Source organism: Mastigoproctus giganteus, chromosome 13 (genome assembly GCF_048544385.1).
Source record: "Mastigoproctus giganteus isolate SK-2022 chromosome 13, ASM4854438v1, whole genome shotgun sequence".
Classification (NCBI taxonomy): Eukaryota; Metazoa; Arthropoda; class Arachnida; order Uropygi; family Thelyphonidae; genus Mastigoproctus; species Mastigoproctus giganteus.
Window position 1 is genome coordinate 148,248,342 of NC_143587.1, and position 24,829 is coordinate 148,273,170.

General features: G+C 39.2%; 1 protein-coding gene across 1 annotated transcript in view; it reads left to right on the plus strand.

Moving 5' to 3' along the window:
- Nucleotides 1–24,829, plus strand: part of LOC150076513 (muscle calcium channel subunit alpha-1-like) — a 1,171,392-nt gene that overhangs the window by 812,617 nt on the left and 333,946 nt on the right. Inside the window, exon 29 of the mRNA XM_090387375.1 lies at nt 13,208–13,291. Coding sequence (XP_090243501.1) covers nt 13,208–13,291 — 84 coding nt within the window. The remainder of the gene's footprint in view (nt 1–13,207; nt 13,292–24,829) is intronic.

Sequence of the window (24,829 nt, forward strand, 5' to 3'; positions counted from 1 at the left end):
GCACATAGAAGAAAATGAAGCTATGATATCTTTTGATGTGACATCGCTTTTTACCTGCATTCCTATCGACCATGGGGTACTTTGTGCCCACATGGCCTTACAGAATGATACCACCTTGAGGAGTAGAACGCAATTAAACTTAGAAGATATTTGTAAAGGTATAGAACTAGGCCTCTCAAGCACCACCATTACTTTTGGTAATATTATGTATAAGCAGGTTAACAGTGCAGCCATGGGCTCCCCCATTAGTGCGATTATAGCTAATCTAGCTATGGAGGAGCTCGAGGCTAGAATATTTAATGGTCGAGATCTCCCTATGCACCCATGGAAGAGATATGTCGATGATACATTTTCAATTATTAAAAAGGGGAGTGAAAATGAAGCGTTGAATTTTTTAAATGGCTTCTCCTCATTCAAACAATTTACCTCGGAGGTAGAGGAAGAAGGATTTTTGCCGTTCCTAGATGTATTTGTCTGTAGAGAAGGCCAACAACTAAAAACTAAAGTCTAAAGGAAACCGATGTGTAAAGGCCAGTACTCACATTATAATTCTGCCCAGACCAATTATCATAGGAACAGTGTGGTCAGAACGTTAATAGATAGGGCAAAATCGCATTGTAGTACCTCCGAGGATAGGAAAGAAGAATATGAACGCGTCATGGTGGATCTTACTAAGTGTGGCTACCCCCAGAGGATTATACAAAAGTATATTAGAAAAAATCAGAGAAGAGGCAAGCCCTTCACTCCAATAGCCATTGCATACATTCCCTACTATCCAGGCTTAACTGAGCATATAACTAGGGTACTAAGAAACTATCAGACGCGTTGTGTGCAGATTCCAGGACGGAAGCTGCACAATCGTGTCACAAGTAAAAGACCCCATTCATAAAGAGAATGCTAGTGGAGTCGTTTATAGTATTAAATGCCCGGATTGTGGGGAATGTTATGTAGGGGAAACAAAGCGCCGTCTCAAAGAATGTCTGGGGGAGCACACAAGGGCAATAAGAAATGCAGATTATGGCAAGTCCGCCGTGGCCGAACATTTTTGGGAGAAGCAACACCAGATCTCCCCGGATGAAGCTATCATCACTGATCGGGCACTAGGTTCTGGGACCTCAAGTGGCTCGAGAGTTTGTGGATTAATTCGACAGAAAACATTAATAGAGACAAAGGTTTGCAGATTCATCCCCTCTTTGAGGCTACTATCCTCAGAAGGGATGAACGATTTCATATGACGCGCTCCCGAACTGCTTCCGGTCCCGGTACATAGGAGAATAGAACACGTGGCGATGAAACACGTGATTTAGACCGTAAACCTGCTGGTACTTAAGATGTACCGCAGTACAAGGAAGCTACTGCCAAAGAAGAAGGCAGCAGCCTTCGAAAGCTACGGTTGGTTTTATCGTTCTTAACCCGGTATTTTAATGTATTTTATTTGATGTATATATATATATTTTATGTATTTTATCCTTTTTAGTTGTAAAGTTATTTTAATTGTAAATATATAGTAGTAAACACATAGTTTTCAAAATTCCAGTTTCCGTGTTTTATTTTATAAGTGGTTGGTGAGAAACATTTAAAATCACAATATAGATAGGTAACCATTTGTGTTCGGGGTGCTTTCCAGAGGTATCAGCAGACCCAAGCCATACCATGAAACATTCCCCAGACCATAACACCACCCCCATCAGCCTGCCTTCTGCCAACAGTCATGTCCGGGTGTCTGTTCTCAGAGGTTTCACACCTAATATGCCACTGTCCATCCACTCAGTGGAGCAGAAACCATGACTCATCAGAGAAGGCTACCCATTGCCACTCGGCCGGGGTCCAGTGTCGGTATTACTGTGCAAACGGACGGTGCTGTTTGCGATGAGTGGCCGTCAGCATGGGTGCTGTCGCCAAGCATCTTCTCCGGAGCCCAATGCGCAACAGGGTTCGCTGCACTGTCATGTTGGTGACCTTTCTGGTGGCCCCATGGTTTATTTGAATGGCCAGTTGAGCAACAATAGCACACCGATCGATCCTGACCAACCGTTTCAGCCAACGTTCACCTCTGGGATCAATGGCGCATGGAACTCCACAATTGGCACATTGGGTCGTCAAAACTGTCCTGTCTTGATACGCTTTCACCACTACAGCACGTGAGCATTTCACGGAGTCTGCTGTTTCAGAAATGCTGGCACCAATAGCCGATAATCATGCCTTTTTCCAGGTCTGATAGGTCGCGTACTTTGCCCATGATGGAGGCTGTTACTGCGTTCACGGATGGCAAACATCACACCTTATATGCTTGTGGTGTGTGAACTTCACACATGCACTATATGATTCGCTAGGCATGTGTGATTTCTGCATTGGTGGGTGGTCATAATATTGTGACAGGACTGTTATATATATACATTTTGTATATATATTTATTTATTTTATTATCACCTTTAACTAAATAGTTTTATTCATTTTATTAGTGTATTTTATTTTATATTAAATATATACTTTTTATCCAGCATTTATTTTATTTTGTCATATATACAGATTGTTATATTTTTATTATTAGTAGTAGTAGTGGGATATTATGTTAGAAATCAAGCTTATAAAACATCAACCAAAAAAAAAAAAAACTACATCACCTCCAATAATTGTTCTAGTTTTTACTTGAACTTATTCAAACTGCCCACTTCCAGAAACCTACATATCCATCCTGCAACCATTCTTCCACAAACCTACATATCCATCCTGCAACCATTCTTCCACAAACCTACATATCTATCCTGCAACCATTCTTCCATAAACCTACATATCCATCCTGCAACCATTCTTCCACAAACCTACATATCCATCCTGCAACCATTCTTCCACAAACCTACATATCTATCCTGCAACCATTCTTCCATAAACCTACATGTTTATCCTGCAACCATTCTTCCACAATGAATTTATGCTCTCTCATATGTGTAGCCTGAGCAAGAGAATGAATGCCATCGGCATTGAGGTTTCTCAATCCATTGAAAACCTTAAACACCTCAATAAGAACACTTTACAGGTACCAGTCTCTAGACACTGCTATTTACAGAACTGAAAACCTGTCTTCGAAACATTAACCTTTTCTTCCCTTACTGTCCTCAGTCCTCACTTTTCCCTAATTGTAAAGGCAATCACCCAGCCTTCTCAAAAGCATGTGATCAGTGGAAATACAAGAAGAAATCCAAAAATACAAGATAGAAAAGAAAGTCTCATTTTCCGAAGCCAGAAAACAATTACAGCAACTAATGCTGATGCCAAAACGTACATATGCCGACGCCGCTCAAAAATTTCACTCAATATCAGTTCACACAGATACATCAATCCCGCCAAGCATCTATATTTCTGAATGGGCTCGAACTTTACTCTCCACTGTACCTCAGTCCTCAAAGCAACAGACTTCTGATAGATCTAATAACACACCAGTCATGATACTGCCTGTTACTCATATAACTCCTATAAGATCTAGTCAAACAGAAAACTCTGATCCCAGTAAAAAGCAGCATGCTGAATCTTTCTTCATGGACACAAATGAGATTTGCTCTCATGAAGAAACGGAAACCATTCTGGATATTCATCCAGAAGATGTAATAGAGGCCAGACCAATATTTTCAAAGAGAGACAAAATAAAAATTGACCGACAGAAATAGATTTCCAAAAAGCAGACAGACACAGCTTCTTCATTTAAATCCAAACAATGAAAAACATCATCCAATGGAACTGCAGAGGCTTTCGCAGCAATATCGATGACATCCACAAAATAATTAAGCATTATAAACCATTTGGAATCTGTTTACAAGAGACATATTTAACACCTCAGGTGTCTACTTCGATAAAAAATTACACTCTCTTTCGGCAAGACAGACCTGCTACTAATAATGCTCATGGAGGGGTAGCCATACTTATAGATGGAAGAGTACCCTGCAAACGCATTCAATTGCAAACTACTGTTGAAATTGTTGCCACGCGAATAGCCATTGGCATTACCCTAACACTTGCTTCAATCTACCTGCCACCCAGTCGCCCTTGTACCATACATGAACTTGAAGATCTCATTCAGCAGTTGCCAACCCCTTTTTGTTTATTGGGTGACTTCAATGGACACCATCCATTGTGGGGTTCCTCCAATACAGACGGACGAGGAGAAATCATTGAAATGCTTATTGACAGACGAAATTTAACCATATTAAATACTGGTTCACCAACTTACCTCCACCTCCCAACAGGAACAGTCTCTTCAGTAGATCTCTCTATCTGATCCCCAATCCTTTTCCCTAGTATCCAGTGGACAGCTCTAGATGATCCACTAAACAGTGACTACTACCCTATAATATGTAAAATTGAAACATCACACTCCATACCTTCAGAAACTCACACAAAATGGAAATTTTCCAAGGCAGATTGGGCAAAGTACATCATTAACGTATCCTTCGACAATCAGATCATAAAATCTCATCCAATTGACACGGTTGCCAACCATATCACAAAACAGATTCTAGCAGCTGCATCCACTGCCATCCCACAGTCAAATTCAAGCACTCGTAGAACCAGAAATTATTGGTGGAACGAAGGCTGTAAGAATATAAAAAAAGAAAAAAACGTGCATGGAATTTATTCCGCAAACATCCTACCACCACTAATCTTATAAATTACAAGAAAATTAAAGGTAAAGCCCGTCATATTAGGAAGAAAACAAAAAGAAACTCTTGGGTTCGATTCGCAACTACAATTAATAAAAATACGGATGTAAGGATTATTTGGAGAAAAATAAGACAATTATATGGTAAATTTCCCCCACTGTCATCCCCACTTTTCACGATGAATGGGCAGAAGCTATCTACTCCTGCAGAGATTGCAAATGCTCTGGGGATGGTATTTTCACAGTTGTCTGACTCTATGGCATATGATCCATCATTTCAAAAGATTAAAGCTTTAGTGGAAAAATCCCATCCGAAATTAGAACTACATCCTCTTTCCAATACAATACACGACTTACTTTGGTAGAACTTCAAGAAGCTTTATCCACCGCTACGAACAGTGCTGGTGCTGGCCCGGATGGAATATTCTACATAATGCTACAACATCTAGACAATAAATCATTATCTTCACTAGTGACCTTCTACAATCGCATATTTATGGAGCATTCCTTCCCCAGCTTCTGGTGTCATGCTTTTGTACTGGCGATACCCAAACCAGGGAAAGATCATTCTATTCCGAACAATTACAGACCCATTTCGCTCACAAGCTGCTTAAGTAAAACCATAGAAAAAATGATACACTGTCGACTAACGTGGTATCTTGATTCCCAAAATATTATCTCTGACAATCAATCTGGTTTCCGAAAATACTGATCATCTCTAGATCTCATGATCAAAGCAGAAATAGACATCAGGAATGTGTTTATCCAAAACAAACATCTAGTAATGGTATGTCTCGACATAGAGAAGGCCTTTGACACCACTTGGCAATTTGGTATCCTGAGAGATCTTCATTCCCTGGACCTGAGAGGACACTTACCGTATTTTATACAGAATTTCCTACAACACAGGACCTTTCAAGTTCTCTATCGGCAAGTACTTTCACAAACATACATACGAGAAGAAGGAGTCCTGCAGGGCTCTGTACTCAATGCAACCTTATTTGCAATTAGAATAAATCAGATGACAAAAAATATTCCAAAAGCTGTAAATTCATACCTCTATGCTGACAATCTGACTGTCTCTTGCAGCTTGCAAAATATGAGCTTTATCGAAAGGCAGCTGCAAACATCTATAAATAATATTGAGCTATGGATGACAGAATGGTTACCGATTATCCTATCAGAAATCTAGAGTCATTCACTTTTGTAATAAACAAAAGATGCATCCAGATCCAGAGGTACAACTAACAAATCATCCCATCACAGTGGTGAATAGCATTCGTCTCCTTGGTTTAATTTTTGACAATAAACTGAACTTCTTAGAATATATCACACATCTAAGGACTGCTTGCCAGAAAAAAATGAACTTATTAAGAATTATCTCTTCTACATCATGGGGTGCAGATCGTTACACCTTACTTCACTTGTACAAAGCCCTAATCAGATCTCGCCTCGATTATGGTGCCCCAGTGTACGATTCTGCTAGGGAAAACGTGCTAGCACGTCTTGCCCCTATTCAACATTCTGCCCTCAGGATTGCAGTAGGCGCTTTGGTATTGAAGCTTAGTTTCAGTAGGCACTTTGGTATTTATATTGAAGCTTACGAACCTCCGCTGAGCCTCAGAAGAAAGATGTTACTTCTGAACTATGCAGCCAAAATCAAAGTCTACCTACTCACCCCATTAGGCCAATACTTAATGATCCACAGTTCACAATGTATTACAGAAATAAACCTAGAGCAGTTTGACCTGCTGGCATCAGATTACAGGAATTATCACAAACTTGGAATATACATCTGGACAAAATCCTCCATGGTCTTTTATTAAACCATCCTGTGACAGCTATTTCTTAAACTGGGGAAAACATTCGCTTGCAAATACCAATATACAGCAACTGCATGCTGCTCACACACAAAATTACAAATTTTACGTGAGTATACACTGATGGATCAAAGTCTGGTAGTAGAGTCGGTGCTGCAGCTGTCTTTCCCTTTAACACTATCTCTGTTTCCACTTCCCACCGAATGCAGCAGCTATACAGCTGAATTATGTGCTATCAAGCTTGCCTTAGAAAACATTCTCCAACTGTCCATCCAAAAAAGTGTAATATATACTGATTCACAGAATTCAATCTTAGCTTTGCAAATTCCTCCTCAGCAAAGCATCCCTTAATAAAATCTATATAATCTCAACTGATGCATATCCATGATCACCAGCAAGTAGTCATCTTTTGCTGGATCCCAGGTCACACTGGGATATCAATGAATGAAAAAGCAGACTATGCAGCCAAACATTCATCCAACATTGCATCGCCAGATTACTATGTTCCATATATGGACTACAGATCCCATATAAGAAATACATGTAAGGAACAATGGACACTTCTATGGCAATCTCAACTGAATAACAAGCTCCGTGAAATAAAACCTGAACCACAGTTATGGGTTTCCAGTTTTTGTGTAAACAGAAAGGAAGAAGTCATCCTGGCTAGAGCACGAATCGGGCACAGTCAGCTCACCCATATTTTTCTTCTTACAGGAAATGATCCTCCGCAGTGTATGCAACTGCAACTCTGTTCTCACAATAAAGCACATACTCGTTGAATGTACCTTATACACTGATGCCCGAAAAGCTTCATTCAGTAATCTCCAAAATCTTCAAGAACCTTTGACACTCCAACAACTCATAGGTAATGATGCAAATCTCTCAGAATTTTTCTGCTTCTTAAAATGGATACATCTGTATAATTGTTTCTAACTGTTTTTACAGACACCATGTAATCCTCATCTCATTTATAGGTGCAATATGGCCTAAGTAGCCCTTGCGCCAGAAATAACCATACCAATACCAATACCCATCAATTAGTAACATTTTGCTGGATCCCAGGTCATTCCAGAATTTGAAAGTGCTGATCTTACAGCTAAACAACCTCTTCCCACATTCTCACAGCACCTTCAGATTGCAAGCCTATAATTTGCAAGGCATGTAATACCAACAATAAACTTTACTAGATAAAACAAGATACAAAGTTGACTCTTCAGATTCTGATGAAACAGATGGCTGGCAAGACTGAGAATTGGGCACACTCATATTGCACACCTGTTTTTATTATTGGGACAAAATCCCCCCCCCCCAGTGCACATCCTGTCACACTCAACTCGCAGTCCACTCCATCGCTTTCTGGTATACTGTCCTCTAGTCCTCTATACTCATACATCTGCTTTAGCACCTTCCAATCATTCTATAGATTGAACAAAATTTAGACTTTGTCCCATTTCCTTGGAAATCATGCCAAAATAGAAGAACTCTTAATTTACTTTAAGTGTAGTATTGGTGTATACACATCAGTATAATTCAATAGCTCTGATATATTAAATGAACTATGAACAGACGTAATTTGGTCACAGTAGCCCTTGTGTTGCTAAACATCATTCCAAGAACAACACCAGAAGTGATTGTTGAATAAATAGGAGCAGTGGGCAAATTACTGCTATGGATAAAGGGATGGTTGGGTGGTGGAGACAAAATAGCCTCTGCTCTTCATTGACTAATGCTATCTTATGTTATGAGCAAGATCATCATCATCATCAGCCATTTTCAGTCCACTGCAGGATGAAGGCCTCTCCGGCAACTTTCCAGTTCCTTCTGTTTTGAGCACTGGCCATCCATTTACTACCCACAAACTCATGAATTTCATCTATCCATCTCCGCCTTTGTCTTCCAGGTTTTCTTCTGGCTCCTCTTGGGTACCAATCTGTTATTTTCTTAGTCCATCTGTCACCATGTCTTTGAGCTATGTGTCCTGCCCAAGACCATTTTAGTTCTTTTGTTTTGATAAGAATGTCCTTTACTTGAGTTTGCTGCATAATCCATGTGTTTCTCTTCTTATCTAACAGTCTGATTCCCAATATAATTCGTTCCATTCTTTGCTATGTAGTTCTCAGCTTCTCTTCCATTCTTCTGGTGAGTGCCCAAGTTTCACTTCCATAAGTCATGATGGGGAGTATACATTGGTTCATTATTTTACATTTCAGACAAACTGGGATATTGCTCTTCAGTATGTGACTATATTTCCTGAATGCTATCCATCCAAAATTTATTTTTCTCTTGACTTCCAGCCATTTATCATTATTACAGCTAATAACTTGTCCCAGATAAGTATATGACTCCACATTTTCAATTACTGCTCCTTCAATCATTATTTCCCTTTCTGTGGAATACTAGTTCATCATTACTTTTGTTTTAGCCATATTCATCTTTAGCCCAACATCCTAACTAACTGTGCATAACTGATTAAGATTTTCCTCTAATTCTTTGGGATCATGGCTAATGACCACAATGTCATCTGCAAATTGTAAATGGTTTAGGTACTCTCCGTTCACATTGACTCCTTTCTGCCCTCAGTCAAATCTTCTGAAAGCTTCCTCAAGGGCAGCAGTAAACAGCTTTGGAGATATTGTCTCCTTGTCAAACTCCTTTCTCGATTTTAAATTTGCTACTGTCTTTGTCTAGTCTAATAAAGGAGGTAGCATTCTCATATATTTTCTTCAAAATCATAATATATGGGGTATCTATGCCTTGTCTTTCCAGTGCCCAAAACATTGCCTTATGCTGTATGGAGTCAAATGCCTAGGGGTAATTGTGCAGGCATATATGAAGTTCTCTTAACAGTGCAGACGGGCTGCAAGAGTAGCTCATGGTGTCTTGTCAATGATATACAGAAATTTTTCTAGCAGGGATAAGGTGGTGATTATTCCCTTGTATAAGCCAATGGTCAGGCCACACCTTGAGTACTGTATACAGGTCTGGAGGCCTCATTTCAAGAAGGATGTAGAGCTGCTGAAACGAGTACAGAGAAGGGCAACAAGATTAGTGAATGGAACAAAGGGGTACTCTTATGAAGAAAGGCTTAAGTTTTGCAAATTACAGTGTCTGGAGACTAGGCACCATTGAGGTGATCTCGTAGAGGTGTATAAAGCCTTGAATGGTTTGAGCATGCTCAATGCTGATGGGATTTTTCTTCTCGCTCAGAATAATCACCTGAGAGGGCATAAATTCAAATTGAGGAAAGACAGAGGTAGGATATATGTGCAGAAATTTGCCTTTAGACAGCGGGTAGTTGGTTGGTGGAACAGACTTCCATCCCTTGTCATGGAAGTTGATAGCCTAAATAAATTTAAGGCTCAGCTGTACAGGTATTTCGAACGAATGAAGGGGTGAAGTGGAAGTGGTTTTTTTTTTTTTTTTTTTTGGCTGATGCTGCATAAGCTTGCTTTCTTGCATCATATGCCTCTACTAATGCTAATGCTAAATGCTAATGCCTTTTCATAATCCAAAAATGCCAGGCATAATGGTGTTTTATATTCATTTGCTTCCTCCATTAGCTGTGATATTACGTGAAGGTGATCCATAGTTGAGAATCATGTCCTAAAGCCAGCTTGCTCTTTCGGTTGATTCTCATCAAGTATTCTTTCTAATCTGTTAGTAATGACCCTTGTGAACAACTTGTAGATGTGGGATAACAAGCTAATTGGTCTGTAATTTCCAATTTCTGATTTATCTCCTTTCTTATTCAGCAAAACTATGATTGTATTATTCCACTGCTTAGGTGTCACACCTTTTCTAATGCACTTTGTGAAGAGCCTTGCCAGTTTTTGTGTTATGTCTCTTCCTCCCAATTTTAACAACTCTACAGTAACTTCATCTTCCCCTGGGGCTTTCCGATTATTCATTTTCTTCAATGCATGTTCTACCTCATCAGGAAGAATAGCGGATATGTCGTATGTATGTGTTGCTACTTTGCAATCCATCTTCCCCACTGCTGGCATCATTCCCTCGCTCCTTGTATAATTCTCTATAGTAGTCTTCTGCTATTTAAATTATGCCTTCTCTGCTGTTTATAAGTACACCATCACTATTCTTTAGTTTCAGTTTCATTTGTCTTTCTGATTACTGCTCATGGCTGCTGATTTAAATCCTTTGTTTTCCTTTAATGCTTGTTCTACGTTTCCTGTGTTAAATCTTCTTATATCCTCTCTGAGTCTCTTTCTAATGGCTTTGCATAACTCAGTATACTCAATTTTTTCCTTGTCAGTTTTTTTCGCCTTCGGTTCATTTTTCGGTTCATTTTTCGCCTTCGGTTCATCATAACGAGTGTTTCTTGGCTAATTTTTTCTTCTTTGGATTTCTTTTTCCCTATAGGTTTCTTGGGCTTTATCACTTTCAGAAAGTTGTAATATTCCTTGCCGACATCTTGGTCCTGAGCAGTCTGCAGAAGCTCAAACTTGTTCTTAAGTTCCAGTACATACTGCTTTTTCTCCTCTTCTGTTATCTCAAAGACCTTTGTATTATTTACTCAAGTCAGTTTTTTCCTTTCCTACATCTATATCAAGTGTACATCTTACCATTCTGTGATCACTTCCAACATTTACCTTATTCAGGATGGTAACATCATTCACAATATATCTTCTGTTAGTGAGGATGAAGTCGATTTCATTAGTTGTTAATCCATTTGGACTCTTCCATGTTCACTTTCTGTTCACCCTTTTCTTGAAAAAAGTGTTCATTATTGACAATCCTTGAGATTCTGCAAATTCCACAAGTCTTTCACCTCTTTCATTTTTTTCACCCATTCCAAAATTTCTTATAGTTCCCCTTTCTGCGCTGTTTTGTCTTTTTCCAACCTTTGCATTGAATTCCCCCATAATAATAGTGTAGTGGGTTTTCTGCTCATCTAGAAGACTCTCAATTTTGGTGTACATTTCTTCAACCTCTTCATCATCATGGCTCGATGTTGGTGCATAAATCATTATAACCTTTAGCTTGTACCTCTTAGAAATCTTGAGTATTAGTCTTGACACCCTTGTTGATGTACTTTTGAATTCCAAAATGTTGTTTTTTAAATCTTTATGGACTAGAAACCGAACTCCACCTTCACTCCTTTCACTGTTTCCATTGGTGTACAGCAGATTTCCACTTGATAAACTTATAAGTGATTCATTTCTTCTTCTTGTTTCAGCCAAACTGATGATATTCCAATTCCTTTTCCAGCTCTAATATCCTGTCTTCAACGATGAGTGATCTTACGTTATAACAGGCCAAGTTCAGTTTCCGTGCATGGCAGCCTGGTCATACCCAGAGATTCTTAGCGCCCTCTGCTTCCACTCTGATGTAACAGGGCTTACCTTCAGGAAGGTGGTGTGCATGAGTGGATTTTAGGGAGGCAGACCAACCGGACTTCTCCTAAATCTTCTGTAATAGAGAGATATTGGATCCATCAGTGTTTTAGGCTGAGTGTCTGATAACACACAGGATACCTTTTCTCCTTTAAGCCCCCCTGATGAGCAAGATACTACATGGTTTGATATTGGGCCCCCTCCTTTTTTTTTTAATATTTATTAATAGGTATTTAAGTTATGTCTAAGTTTGTTGGTAATACAAATGTAGGCAGGGTGGTTAATGACATTAATTTGGGACTAATACAAAAAGATATAGATTAACTAGGCAAATGGGCCAAAAATGGAAAATTAAGTTTAACTTTGATTAAAGCAAGTTACTGCATTTTGGTAACAGTAATCCTATAATAACATACCATTTGGACAGCACAGATTTGGTCAATTATCACTAGGACTTGACCAAATCTGTGCTGTCCAAATGGTATGTTATTAACCTAACATTCTCTGGGCAGTGCAAACAGGCTGATAGAACAGCTCATGGACTTTATATACAGAAACCTTTTCAGCTAGGACAAAGATCATTATCTCATTGTATAAAGCAATGGTGAGGCCACACTGGAATAATGCACACATGTTTGGAAATCTCATTTTAGATAGGACATGGTGGAAAGGTTGCAGAGAAGAATAATAAATTTTTTTAGGGACACAAAAGGATGTTCTTTCCAATAAGAGTTGGGTTCTGTAAATTGCAGCATCTGGAAACTAAGCATCTGTGCAATGATCTAATTGAAGTGTTAAAGGGTGATTTATTTAGCCCTTTAAGATGGTTAAAAAAACTAAATACCAATGAAGTCATTTCACACATACAAATTTTAGCTGAAAATGGATGGTTGCAGTATAGGCATTGGAAATTTCATTTGCCCGGAGAGGAAATTAATTATTAGACAAACTTTTATCTAGTGTTGTAAAAGGTAAGTGTTTTGAATAAATTTAAAGAATTAGACAAATTATTAGATAGAATGGGCAAATGAAATTTATTAAAAAAAGCTTCTTTTTTTTTTTGTATTTTTTTTTTTTTTGATGATGCTGTACAAGCTCTGTTTCTTACATCTTTTTTTCCAGTACTAATACTAATTTAGAGCCTAAATTTGTTTTGTCATTCGATCTCTCTCTCTCTCTCTGTAAAAAATAATGGCAGTCCAGTTTTTATTTTGGAAATAAAAGTTTCAAGTTCTGTGGTTATATTTCTAAAAATTGAGAAATATTAATATGTTTAATAAGTGTTAATAACTTTACTATATATATAATGAATATAATAAATATAATCAGAATAAATTATCCCCATATCTTATTTTTTTATAAATGTTTTTCCTATACAGAATTATTTTGGTGACGCATGGAATGTTTTTGATTTCATCATTGTATTAGGAAGCTTCATAGATATTGTCTACTCAGAGGTTAATGTAAGTGTTTGCAACCTATTAAAATTTATTCTGTTTCTATAGTGTATGTAGGGATTCTCAAACTTAATGATACCAGTCCCTTAAAATAATAAATGAATTTGTGCAACCCCCCCTCCCTTCCTGACATGAATGAAACTAATGATTTCATTGAGTCAGAGTTGGGGAAGAAATAAATATACCACTAATTTTAATAAAAATAATAATTAAATTTAATTTTATATATATAAAATTAAATTTTTATAAATTTAATGATTACACATAATAATTAAATTTTAATTTGTATATCAAATAAAAAAGCAGAACCTTAACTTCATTACCAAAAAAATATGTTCATTACATAAAAATAATATATATATATTTTTTTTGATTTCAAACAAAATTTGAAATCAACAAAAAAAAAATCAGGCAATATTAAAATTAATCCCCATTCAAGTTTCTCATGACCCCCAACCCCTCTAAGGGTATCACAATCCATATTTTGAGAATCCTTAGTGTAAGTGGTATTTTGTGTTGATATAAATGCAATGCATTTATCAGTTGCAGTGTTATAAATTGGAGTGGCTTACATGTTTTGTGGAAGATAAAGCCAAACAATGGCAGTTATATAAAGATATAATTGTTTGCTTAAATAATTATATATGCATCAAAAACCTAATATTATATAGGGATGAATCAGAAAAGTAAGGTTTCATGTTTTATTTTTGAAAGTTAGTGTGATTCAAAAAAAAAAAAAACTATTAGGTGATATAAATTATAGATATAGATAAAAAAAATTAGTTAATTTACTCATGCATTCATTTCATGCACATTAACAAGTAATAATAATTCATGATTTATAAAAAGAATATTTTCTCCCCATTTAGCAAAATTCCTATGCATAAATGTGATACCCGTGTTTATAAGAAAACTGTTTGAAGGGATGGACATTAATCAAAAAATATCACCTTGATTTCTGTGTGAATGCATAGTCTTGGCCTTAGTAATTGTGCTGATTTAACTTTCTCATTACACCTTACCTGACATAAATAAAACATAATCAAAACTACAAACTACTTTCACCCCCACAAACTACTCAAGTGCTCTTTATATGCTCTTTAGCAACCATACCAAACCAGCCATTGAGCCCCCCTAACTCCTTGGGCATTATGGGACTCAATGGTTGGTTCTTCATGATAGTAGACTTGTCAGTAGTATGTCCAGGGACTGAGATGTCAAGCCATCTCAGCCACTGGACACAAACAGGTGCATGCTGCCACTACATGAAGGTATACTACAATACTGCTATTCTTCCACAACTGAGAGCTAGCACTTGGATGTACTTGCCAGGTCTTCACTGTAGGTTTGTCAAAATTATTCTATTTTTTACCAAACAATATTTATTCCATCGAATAAGTAAAATTCATCTCTGCTGAGTTTTCTCTCCATTTTCATTAGCAGAAGGAAAATGGATACTATTCTTTAAAAATTATGATCAAATAGCACAATACTCAGAGGTCTTGAAGCCACACCAATATCCATTTATTTTAATTTTTTTTAATTCCTTCATGGCATGAAAATATGGAAATAATATTTTAAAAACAAAAATGAAAGTCTTTATACTGAAAATGATTCTGCAGATATCAGCTGCTTAAAAATTGACTTTGTTGGAATGAAAGATCAAATGAAAGATATAAGCAAAAAATTCTGCTAAACAGGACAGAGTTTATTGAAAAGCAAAGATAATAGTTATGAATATAATTTTAAAGTTGTGATCAGAAAGTTTGGAAAACATACTGCTATCTGGGGAAATGATGAATCTTCTTGGCTTTTCAGAATTGTTCTCTATTGAAATAATTTCTTTGACACTGCATACACTGATTCAGGTGCTTCTGGAAGCATTTCCAAAAGACTTCTTTTATAATTGCTGATAGTTCCTGTGTCACTTTGTAAATAATTTTCTCAATCACTGCAAATCTGTGATTCTTCAATTGGGTTGGAGTTAAGGTTGGGAAAAAAAAAAAAAAAGACATGGAGTTAAATCCATGAGTATAGCAGATGAGAAAACTGGGATGATGAAGTGCCTTAAGAAATTCTTAAGACACTCCCCTCAGAAAATGAACTTTTGTTTAGAGAGGTTTAACTACTTATAATGCTTGCAGCTCATATAAATGTATTCATGTGGACTGAAAAGTAGAACAGTAAAAGTGCTCAGATTGCAGGGGTCCCTCACACTGCCTGCCCCATCTCCAGAGACTGTGTATGGAAAAATGACAAAAAAAAAAGTCAACAGGTCAGAGCTGACCAAAATATCATGTACTAAGAAGCTAAAAAATCAGCACAGGATCAAAATACCACTAGATACACGTTTTACATTTGTTCCAGAGGTTAGCTGTGATGGCTACTACTACTACCAAAGAAAGAACAACTACAATTGCTACCTAAACAGAAGTCACATTTCTACATAACACGTTTAGAAGGTGCAAGCCAAAACTTTTTTGGACTGCATGGAGCACTAACCAGTTGTGGTATAGTAGTGTGCCATTTGATATTGTTGAACTAATTCATTGTGAGTTTAGTGTGACAGATTTCATGCCAAGAGGACATTATGCTTTTGTGCAATTGGTGTTTAAATTTTTTTAAAGTTTGCTTGTAGCTAAGTGAGATGACAGACATTAAGGAACAGTGAATTTATATCAAATTTTTTCATAAACTTGGGAAAATGGCTTTGGAGACTAACCATATGCTTAAACAAATGTATGGTAATGTTGCTATGGGTAGAACACAAAGTTTTCAATGTTATTCATATTTCCAAGGTGGCCAAACTTCATTTGAGGATTTCGAGTAATTAGGTCATCCATTAAGTTGAACTGATGAAGAAAATTTTGAAACATTGCATTATCATCCATTAGGACAGATGATGTACAATTAAAAACAGTTTATGGCATTCTAGGCCTATCATACAGTACATGCAACTGCATTTAACTGAATATTTAAAAATGTGGTTTGCTGCAAAATTTATAAGTAACGAATGGAAACAGAACCAGATTTCTGTTTTCAGGGGCTTGCAAGCACAGGCCAAAAAGGATAAACTTCCTTTCCAAGGTCATAACTGGGGATAAAAGCTGGGTTTAGGTCTGTGACTCAGAAAAAAAGCAGCAGTCATCCCTGTGGAAAATTCCATCATCTCCATGTCCAAAAAAGGCAAGGCAGATCAAATCAAATGTCAGTTGATCAAAGGTCATGTGTGTGTACATTACAAAGCTCTATACAGAGCATTCTGAATATATGATGATCAAAGGTCAGATCAATTCAAGAAAATGCTGATTGTTTTCTTCAGCAAAGAGGAAAAAAAAAAAAAAGACAACAGGTCAGGGCTGATTAAAATGCCATGTACCAAGAAGCCAGAAAACAGTACAGGATTAAAATAACACTAGATGCACATTTGCTCAGGTAACAATGCATGCGCTCGGTCCCGATGGCTACTACTACAAAACAAAGAACTACTATAATTGCTATCCAAACAGAATGAGGGAATTGTTCATCAAGAATTCTTTTGAAACAATAAAGTTCAAACAATGAGAGAAGTGTTCATCAAGAGTTCCTTCCACTTTGCTAAACTGCAAGTCACCAGTTCTATGCTGAGGCAACTGAGGAAGAGAGTCAGGAGAAAAGCCCAGACAAATGGTATAGTTAGGATTGGCTTCTGCAGCACAACTAGTACCAGTTCACCTGCATTGTCGGTTCAGCAGTTTTTAGCCAAGAACAAAATGGCAATGGCCCCACACCCTCCGTATTCACCCAACTTGGTCCTTTTTGCTTCTTTCTGTTCCCCAAAATGAAAATCCAAAAAGGAAAAAGATTCATAGACATTTTGGAGATTCAAGCTGAATCACAGAAAATGTGTAGGAAACATTTCATAAAACAGCAGTTCCAAAGATGCTTCAAACAGTGGGAGAAGCACTAAGATCGATGTATAAACTCTGGAGGGGAATATTTTGAAGGGGACGATGCCAACATGTAACCAAAATCTGACCAATTTGATTGGATACTATGATGTAGTCACAAAGGAACTGTATGCAAAGAATAACTAGAGTTTCTAGTTATTCTTCTAGAGTTTACATAAGTAAACTCTAGAAGGAAGGGGATGAATCAGATTTGTCCACTTGATATTGATGGGTCAACTGTTGATGATCCTGCTCAGGTAGCTAACAAACTAAATGAATATTTTGCATCGACATTCACACATGAGGAGTTATTCAGCAAGGGGAATGCCAGAGGTGTATTCAACTCTAGCAGTAAGCTACAGAATCTTGAAATAACTGGGAGTAAAGTGGAGGAGAAACTGTTGAAGATAAACACAAGAAAGGCACCCAGGGTGGATGAGATCTGTTCAGTTATATTAAAGGAGGCAGCAAAGGAAGTAAGCAAACCCTAAGCCATAATTATGAGAGCTTCCTTGGACTCAGGGGAGGTACCCATAGACTGGAAATGTGCAAATGTGACCCCAATTCACAAAGGAGGATCAAAGGCTGACACAAGTAATTATAGACCTGTGAGCTTAACTTCTGTTCCAGGAAAATTAATGGAGGCACTGGTTAAAGAAGCACTGCAGGATCATTTAGACAAGACTTCAGTTATAGCTCAGACACAGCATGGTTTTGTTAAGGGGAAGTCTTGCCTGACCAACTTGATTGGATACTATGATGCAGTCACAAAAGAACTGGATGCAGGGAATAACTTTGATATTATATACTTGGATCTTAGAAAGGCTTTTGATACTGTTGCACATGGAAGACTGCTACACAAATTGGAGCAGTGTGACATTGGAGGCAAATTGCTGCTATGGATAAAGGGGTGGTTGAGGGGGAGAAGACAGAGAGTGGTAATCAATGGACACTGCTCATCATGGACTAATGTTATTAGTGGAGTCCCTCAGGGCTCAGTGTTGGGTCCATTATTGTTTTCTGTATTTATAAATTATATTGATGATGGTATATCAAGCTTAATGTCCAAGTTTGCAGATGATACAAAGGTTGACAGGGTTGTCAAGGACACTACTGACACTATGCTGCTGCAACAGGATCTGGAAAGGTTGAGCAGATGGGCTGAGAGGTGGCAAATGAAGTTTAACATTGACAAATGTAAGGTACTACACATGGGAAACAGCAACCCCAGAGCAACGTATCAACTCTGTGGTACTACACTGACAGTGGTAGAGAATGAAAGGGACTTGGGGGTGGTTGTGCAGGCAGATATGAAGTTCTCTGAGCAGTGCAGACGGGCTGCAAGAGTAACTCATGGAATATTGTCAATGATATACAGGAATTTTTCCAGCAGGGATAAGGAGGTGATTATTCCATTGTATAAGGCAATGGTCAGGCCACACCTAGAGTACTGTATACAGGTCTGGAGGCCTCATTTCAAGAAGGATGTAGAGCTGCTGGAACGAGTACAGAGAAGGGCAACAAGATTAGTGAATGGAACAAAGGGTGCTCTTACGAAGAAAGGCTTAAGTTTTGCAAATTACAGTGTCTGGAGACTAGGCACCAGCGAGGTGATCTGATAGAAGTGTATAAAGCCTTGAATGGTTTAAGCATGCTCAATGCTGATGGGATTCTTCCTCTAGCTCAGAAAGATCACCTGAGAGGGCATAAATTCAAATTGAGGAAAGACAGATGTAGGATAGACGTGCGGAAATTTGCCTTTAGCCAGCGTGTGGTTGGTTGGTGGAACAGACTTCCATCCCTTGTTGTGGAAGTTGATAGCCTAAATAAGTTTAAGGCTCAGCTAGACAGGTATTTTGAACGAACAGAGGGGTGAAGTGGAAGTGTTTTTTTTTTTTTTTTTTTGGCTGATGCTGCATAAGCTTGCTTTCTTGCATCAAATGCCTCTACTAATGCTTATGCTAATACCCAGCCAGCCTTTGTATTATTAGGCTTGAACATAAAGCTTGATATACCTCCATCAGTATCATTAATAAATATAGAAAACAACAATGGGCCCAGCACTGAACCCTGAGGGACTCCACTGATAATATTAGTCCAAGAAAAACAGTATCCATTCATAACCGCTCTCTTTTTTCTTCCACTCATCCATCCCCTTATGCATAGCAACAACTCACCCCTAAAGCCTTAGTGATCCAGTTTGTACAGCAATCTTTTGTATGGAACAGTATGAAAACTTGGCTGAAATCTAAGTGTGTGATATCAGCATTATTATTTTCATTCATTTCCTTTGTCCCTGTGTGTCCTAGTAGATGATGAGATTGGTCAGACAGAACCCCCCACCCACAGCAAATGCATATTGTGATGTCTTCATAATTCCATTCCTGTTAAGGTCATCTTAACAAGAATGTTAAGAATTTGAGCTTAAAGTAAGCAAAAAGTAAGGAGCAGCCATTATCAGTCTGCTGTAGGATGGAAGCCACTTCAACAAATCATGTTGAGGAAAATAGACCATAATCTGCCTTGCTGGTCCGGTGTGGATCGGCATATCGATCAAATTTAGCATTGAGAGGCTTAACCCTGGTCTGCTCAAAGAGCATGTGCTACTGCACTCCTACTCCTGACTACTTGGCCATGGAAGTCATGCTTATAGGTCTATAATTGCTCTTGTCTCCCTTTAATTCCTCCCCCTTTGTGAATAGGAGATATTTGTACACCTCCAATCCAGGACCATAATTGCCCCTGATAATTATGGTCAAGAGTTTGCTTACCACCTCTGCTGCTTCTTTTGATTTAAGTGAATAGATCAGCACCAGATGACTTATTTAGTTTTAGCTTTGGAAATTTCTCTTCCATGTTTTTCTCAGTTACTAAAAAATCAGTTAGCTCCGATTTATAACTTGATGTATCTCTGGAGTTTCCATCCTTAAAAATTTCTTCATGCATGAATGTAAATGCAAAAATATTTATTTAGGTTTTTAGCAACCTGAACAGAACCATCAATAGTTATGCCATTTTATTTCTAGTAGAGAAATTGTTTAAAGAATTGTTTGCTACTTTTTTTTTTTTTGTATTCTTAGCCATAGACCTCTCATAATGTGCCTTAACTTGCTTGACTCTCTCTTTGACCTGACTGTAGTTTAGAGATTCTTAATGCATGAAGAGTCACTGCTGATGATCAGATCAAGATTTTCTGTTGTTGCTGGTATAACATGTTACTATAGAAAATAGCCCTTCAATAGGTCCATAAAAGTTCTACTACTGCCAAATGAGTGACCAACCCATAAGTTTCAATGAATATTGGAAATGGTAATATCCTCATTATATGATATTCTAATTTGCCGACCAATTTTATTTATCATTAGAGTTGTTCATTGTACTATCACAGTCATTTAGCATGTAGCATACTCCTATAACTACTTATATTTTCCGACCCACCTAACCCTCCCTCAATACTATCAGCATATATTCTTGAACTCTTTCTATTTAAGTGTATCTCATCCCATTAAAAACAGTCTTTCCTGTTAACCAGCACAGACCATCATCATGACCACCACCATCATCTTTCCGCTGTTCCATGGGTCGATGTAAGAAGCCTCGCCACCATGTCCTGTCCATGTACTTCTCTCCGTCGTTGATTTCACCCCAGTTTATACCTCTCTTAATGACATTGGTCTTTATCATACCCTGCCACCTCATTCTTAGTCTCCCCCCCTTGATCTTTTGTCCTTTAGTTGTAAATCAAACATTCTTCTTGGCAAATGCCTCTCATTCATCTGAACCACCTTTCAGTCCTACTCTGGAGCTTTTCTACCTGAATTCCCTCCCTTATCGCATCATTCCTGATTTTGTCATGTCTTGTCTTTCTGGCTATGCTTCTTACAAATCTCATTTGTGGTCCCCTGCCTTCTGCTTTGATTTTCAAGGCAAGCCTCAGCTACTGGGTGGGTTGCAGGTGGTGGATAGCAAAAGGCCTTCAGATATGGGGGTTAGCTGTGATAAAGGGAAACCCAAAATGAGCAGTCCTAGACCAAGACAACAGTTCTAACAGGGTAAAAAAAAAAAAAACTGCAACCATTATCAACCCACTGCAGGATTGAAGGCTCCTCAACAATTCATGTTGATTGTCAGGAGCAGGAATGCAGTAGCACATGCTCCTTGGCATGTGCAAGCCTCAGCTACTGGGTGGATTGCAGGTGGTGGATAGCAAAAGGCCTTCAGATATGGGGGTTAGCTGTGATAAAGGGAAACCCAAAATAATCAGTCCTAGACCAAGATGACAGTTCTAACAGGGTAAAAAAAAAAAAAACTGCAGCCATTATCAACCCACTGCAGGATTGAAGGCTCCTCAACAATTCATGTTGATGGTCAGGAGCGGGAATGCAGTAGCACATGCTCCTTGAGTAGACCAGGGTTTAAGCCCCTGATTGCTAAATACGGTCGATCTGCCAACCCGCAATGGACCAGCGTGGTAGATTATGGTCCATTTCCCTCTAACAGGGTGTAGGTGGGTAACTGATGATATGGTTACACTTGGAAAAACCCCCTCGATGTGGGCACCTGTATGTGGTGAGGGGACCTCCCAGTGACGCTGCTGGACTTCCAGACTAGCATCACTGGGATCCAACGCCCACAGCCCAGGTTCCAGGCTTACATCAATGGAATCCGGCGTGTTTGCCGTGCGCTGCGACCCGTGGAAATTCGGAAAGGGGGATCCTGGTGGTTGAGGGGCCCAGCTTCAATACACCACTTTGGCCCCTGCTTCGACAAGACGGGTGGTCCTGGAAGGCCCGGCTAGGATCAATCGGCTAGTAGGCTCGCCTGCGAGGGTCAACCGTGTCAATGCCACGCCCCTACCCTCATGGTCCGAGGGACAGGATTCAGGCTGGCGGCGGTGCGGGTATAGTGTCTGGGTAGCCCTGGCGTCCCACTCCCGAGCGCATTTATTGCATGCCGGGTAGTGGGCGTCCCTTTGGGCTCCGTGGTGGGTGGGGAGCCCGGGCACTGAACAATTTAAAAATCTTCATGAATCCTGATAAACATATTCCTTCAGGGGCCCCAACCCGGTCCCTATCTGAAAATAATGACGGAGAGGCAGATAGCATTATTGCTACAAAGAGGCAGCGAACTGAACTACCATCAGGGCCTGTCCCAAGGTTCTTAATAATGCATTCCACCAATGAAACACCGATTGGTAAAATGTCACCCTTTTTTATACAAAAAGGGTTGGATGGGTTAGCAGGTACACTCAAGGCAGTTAAGAGGCTCCGTTCTGGGGACCTCTTGATTGAAACAAAAAATGACAGGCAGTCTGAACATCTACTCCGAGTAACATCAATTGGAGGAATACCCATAACAGTGACACCACACAGAACACTAAATTCATCGAGAGGTGTCATTTCGGAGTGGGACCTTCTCAACGTCACCGAGGAGGAAATCTGCTTGGAACTAAAACCACAGGGAGTTACTGCCGTCAAGAGAATCACTGCGCGAAGGGATGGGAAAATTGTTAAAACCAGGAGTGTTATCCTGACTTTTAACTCTCCCAAACCTCCTGATGAGATTAAAGCTGGATACATCAACTGTCCAGTACGTCCATACATTCCGAACCCTTTACGGTGTTTTAAATGTCAGAAGTATGGACATTCTCAAATGGCCTGCCGTGGAGTCCTTGCATGCACCCGGTGTGGTGCAAAGGACCACGAAACAACAGCATGTTCAGCCAGTAAACCCACCTGATTAACTGTGAGGGAGAACATCCGGCCTATTCAAGGGCATGCCAGAGGTGGAAAGAAGAAAAAGAAATTCAACGGCCGAAGGCAGAGCTAAACATATCGTACCAGGAGGCAAGAAAAGCAGTGAAACCTCTTAACATCAAAAAACCTACCTACGCCCAGAAGGTAGCAGGGAGGTGTTCGATTGGGACTCAGACGGACATGTCCGTCCCCCCAAAAGAATCATTTACTCCCATTGCACGTTATCTTTTAAGCTCCCAAAAACCTGCACAGAAGGACCAATCAGCTGCCACTCCTATATCGGTACCTCCTAATGCTCCACAAGTAACAAAAGCAAAAGAAAAGAATAAGAAAGGGGAAGTAACACCTAGTACCCAGGAAAACATGGATGTCGAGCAGAAGGAGGTACATGATGAGTCAGTTTTGGAACTCTTCGCTGAGGAAGAAATGGACACAGGACAGCGTCCATACTTCCCCAAGAAAGATAAATCCAAGACTGACAAAATTAAGCCCTCAGCACCTCGGAAGCCGCCTGATGGACCCACCAAGTCCAAATAATGGCTAAATTCCTACAGTGGAATTGTCGTGGATTCTGGCAAAATACTGACGACATCAAGGCACTCCTGCAAAAGCACAAACCAGTTTGCTTTTGCATACAGGAGACTTATTTAAAGGCAAATGATGACCCCACCATGCATAACATTACCATCATTCGTAAGGATAGAATTGTGGATGGTCCTGCCCACGGAGGAGTCGCAATCCTCGTCGGCAACCAGATCCCATTTCAGCCTTTGCAGCTTACAACTAGCATTGAAGCTGTAGCAATTCGCCTTACAGTGGGGTTCTTATTAACTGTCTGCTCTGTTTATTTGCCACCTGGGATTGACATCCCCCAGAAAGACCTTGATGATCTTATCATGCAATTGCCTTCCCCTTGTTTAATTCTTGGGGATTTCAATGGACATAACACTCTGTGGGGTAGTGCTGACATCAATGGAAGGGGACGAGTCGTAGAGCATATGCTCACTGACAATGATCTCTCCCTCCTAAATGTGGGAAAAAACACCTTCTTCCACATGCCTACCCGTACTTTCTCTGCCATTGATCTTTCTATCTGCACCCCTTCTCTCCTTCCTTCACTTGCTTGGGAGGTAGAGGAGAACCCATATGGAAGCGATCACTTCCCCGTGATAATCACATTAACTAGTGGTAGACCGTGTCTTCCATTTAGTTTACCGCGGTGGAAGCTTGATCAGGCTGACTGGAATGCCTTTCAACATTTGGCAAATCTTGACATCGCTACAGTCAGTCAGGTGCCAATCAATGATGCAGTCGTGTACGTCACAGAAACAATTGTCCAAGCAGCTGCAATTGCAATCCCAAAATCATCTAGCCGGTTCCCACTATTTCCGAAACCTTGGTGGAATTCCGAATGCACAGCAGCAAAAAAAGCACAAAACAAAGCGTGGGGGATATTCCGCCGATATCCCACAACTGAAAATTTAGTAAAATTTAAACGTGCACATGCGAAAGCACATTATGTACGACGTCAGAGCCAAAGGAAATCTTGGATTCGTTTTACATCTTCCATAACTCAGGCTGCTAGCTCAAAAGTAGTCTGGGATAAGATCCGGAAAATTAAGGGAAAATATCCACCATGCCCTTCTGTGATCCTCAAGCATAACGGATGTCCAATTGCAGATCGAACTGCAGTAGCAAATACTCTAGGGGAAACATTTGCAAAAATATCTGCAATAACATCTTTTCCCGCAGAGTTTTTGGCCCTGAAAGAGAAAAATGAGAAAAACCCCCTGAACTTCTATTCAAAAGGGCTTGAATCATATAACAAGCCCTTTTCACAGGAGGAATTAAATGCTGCA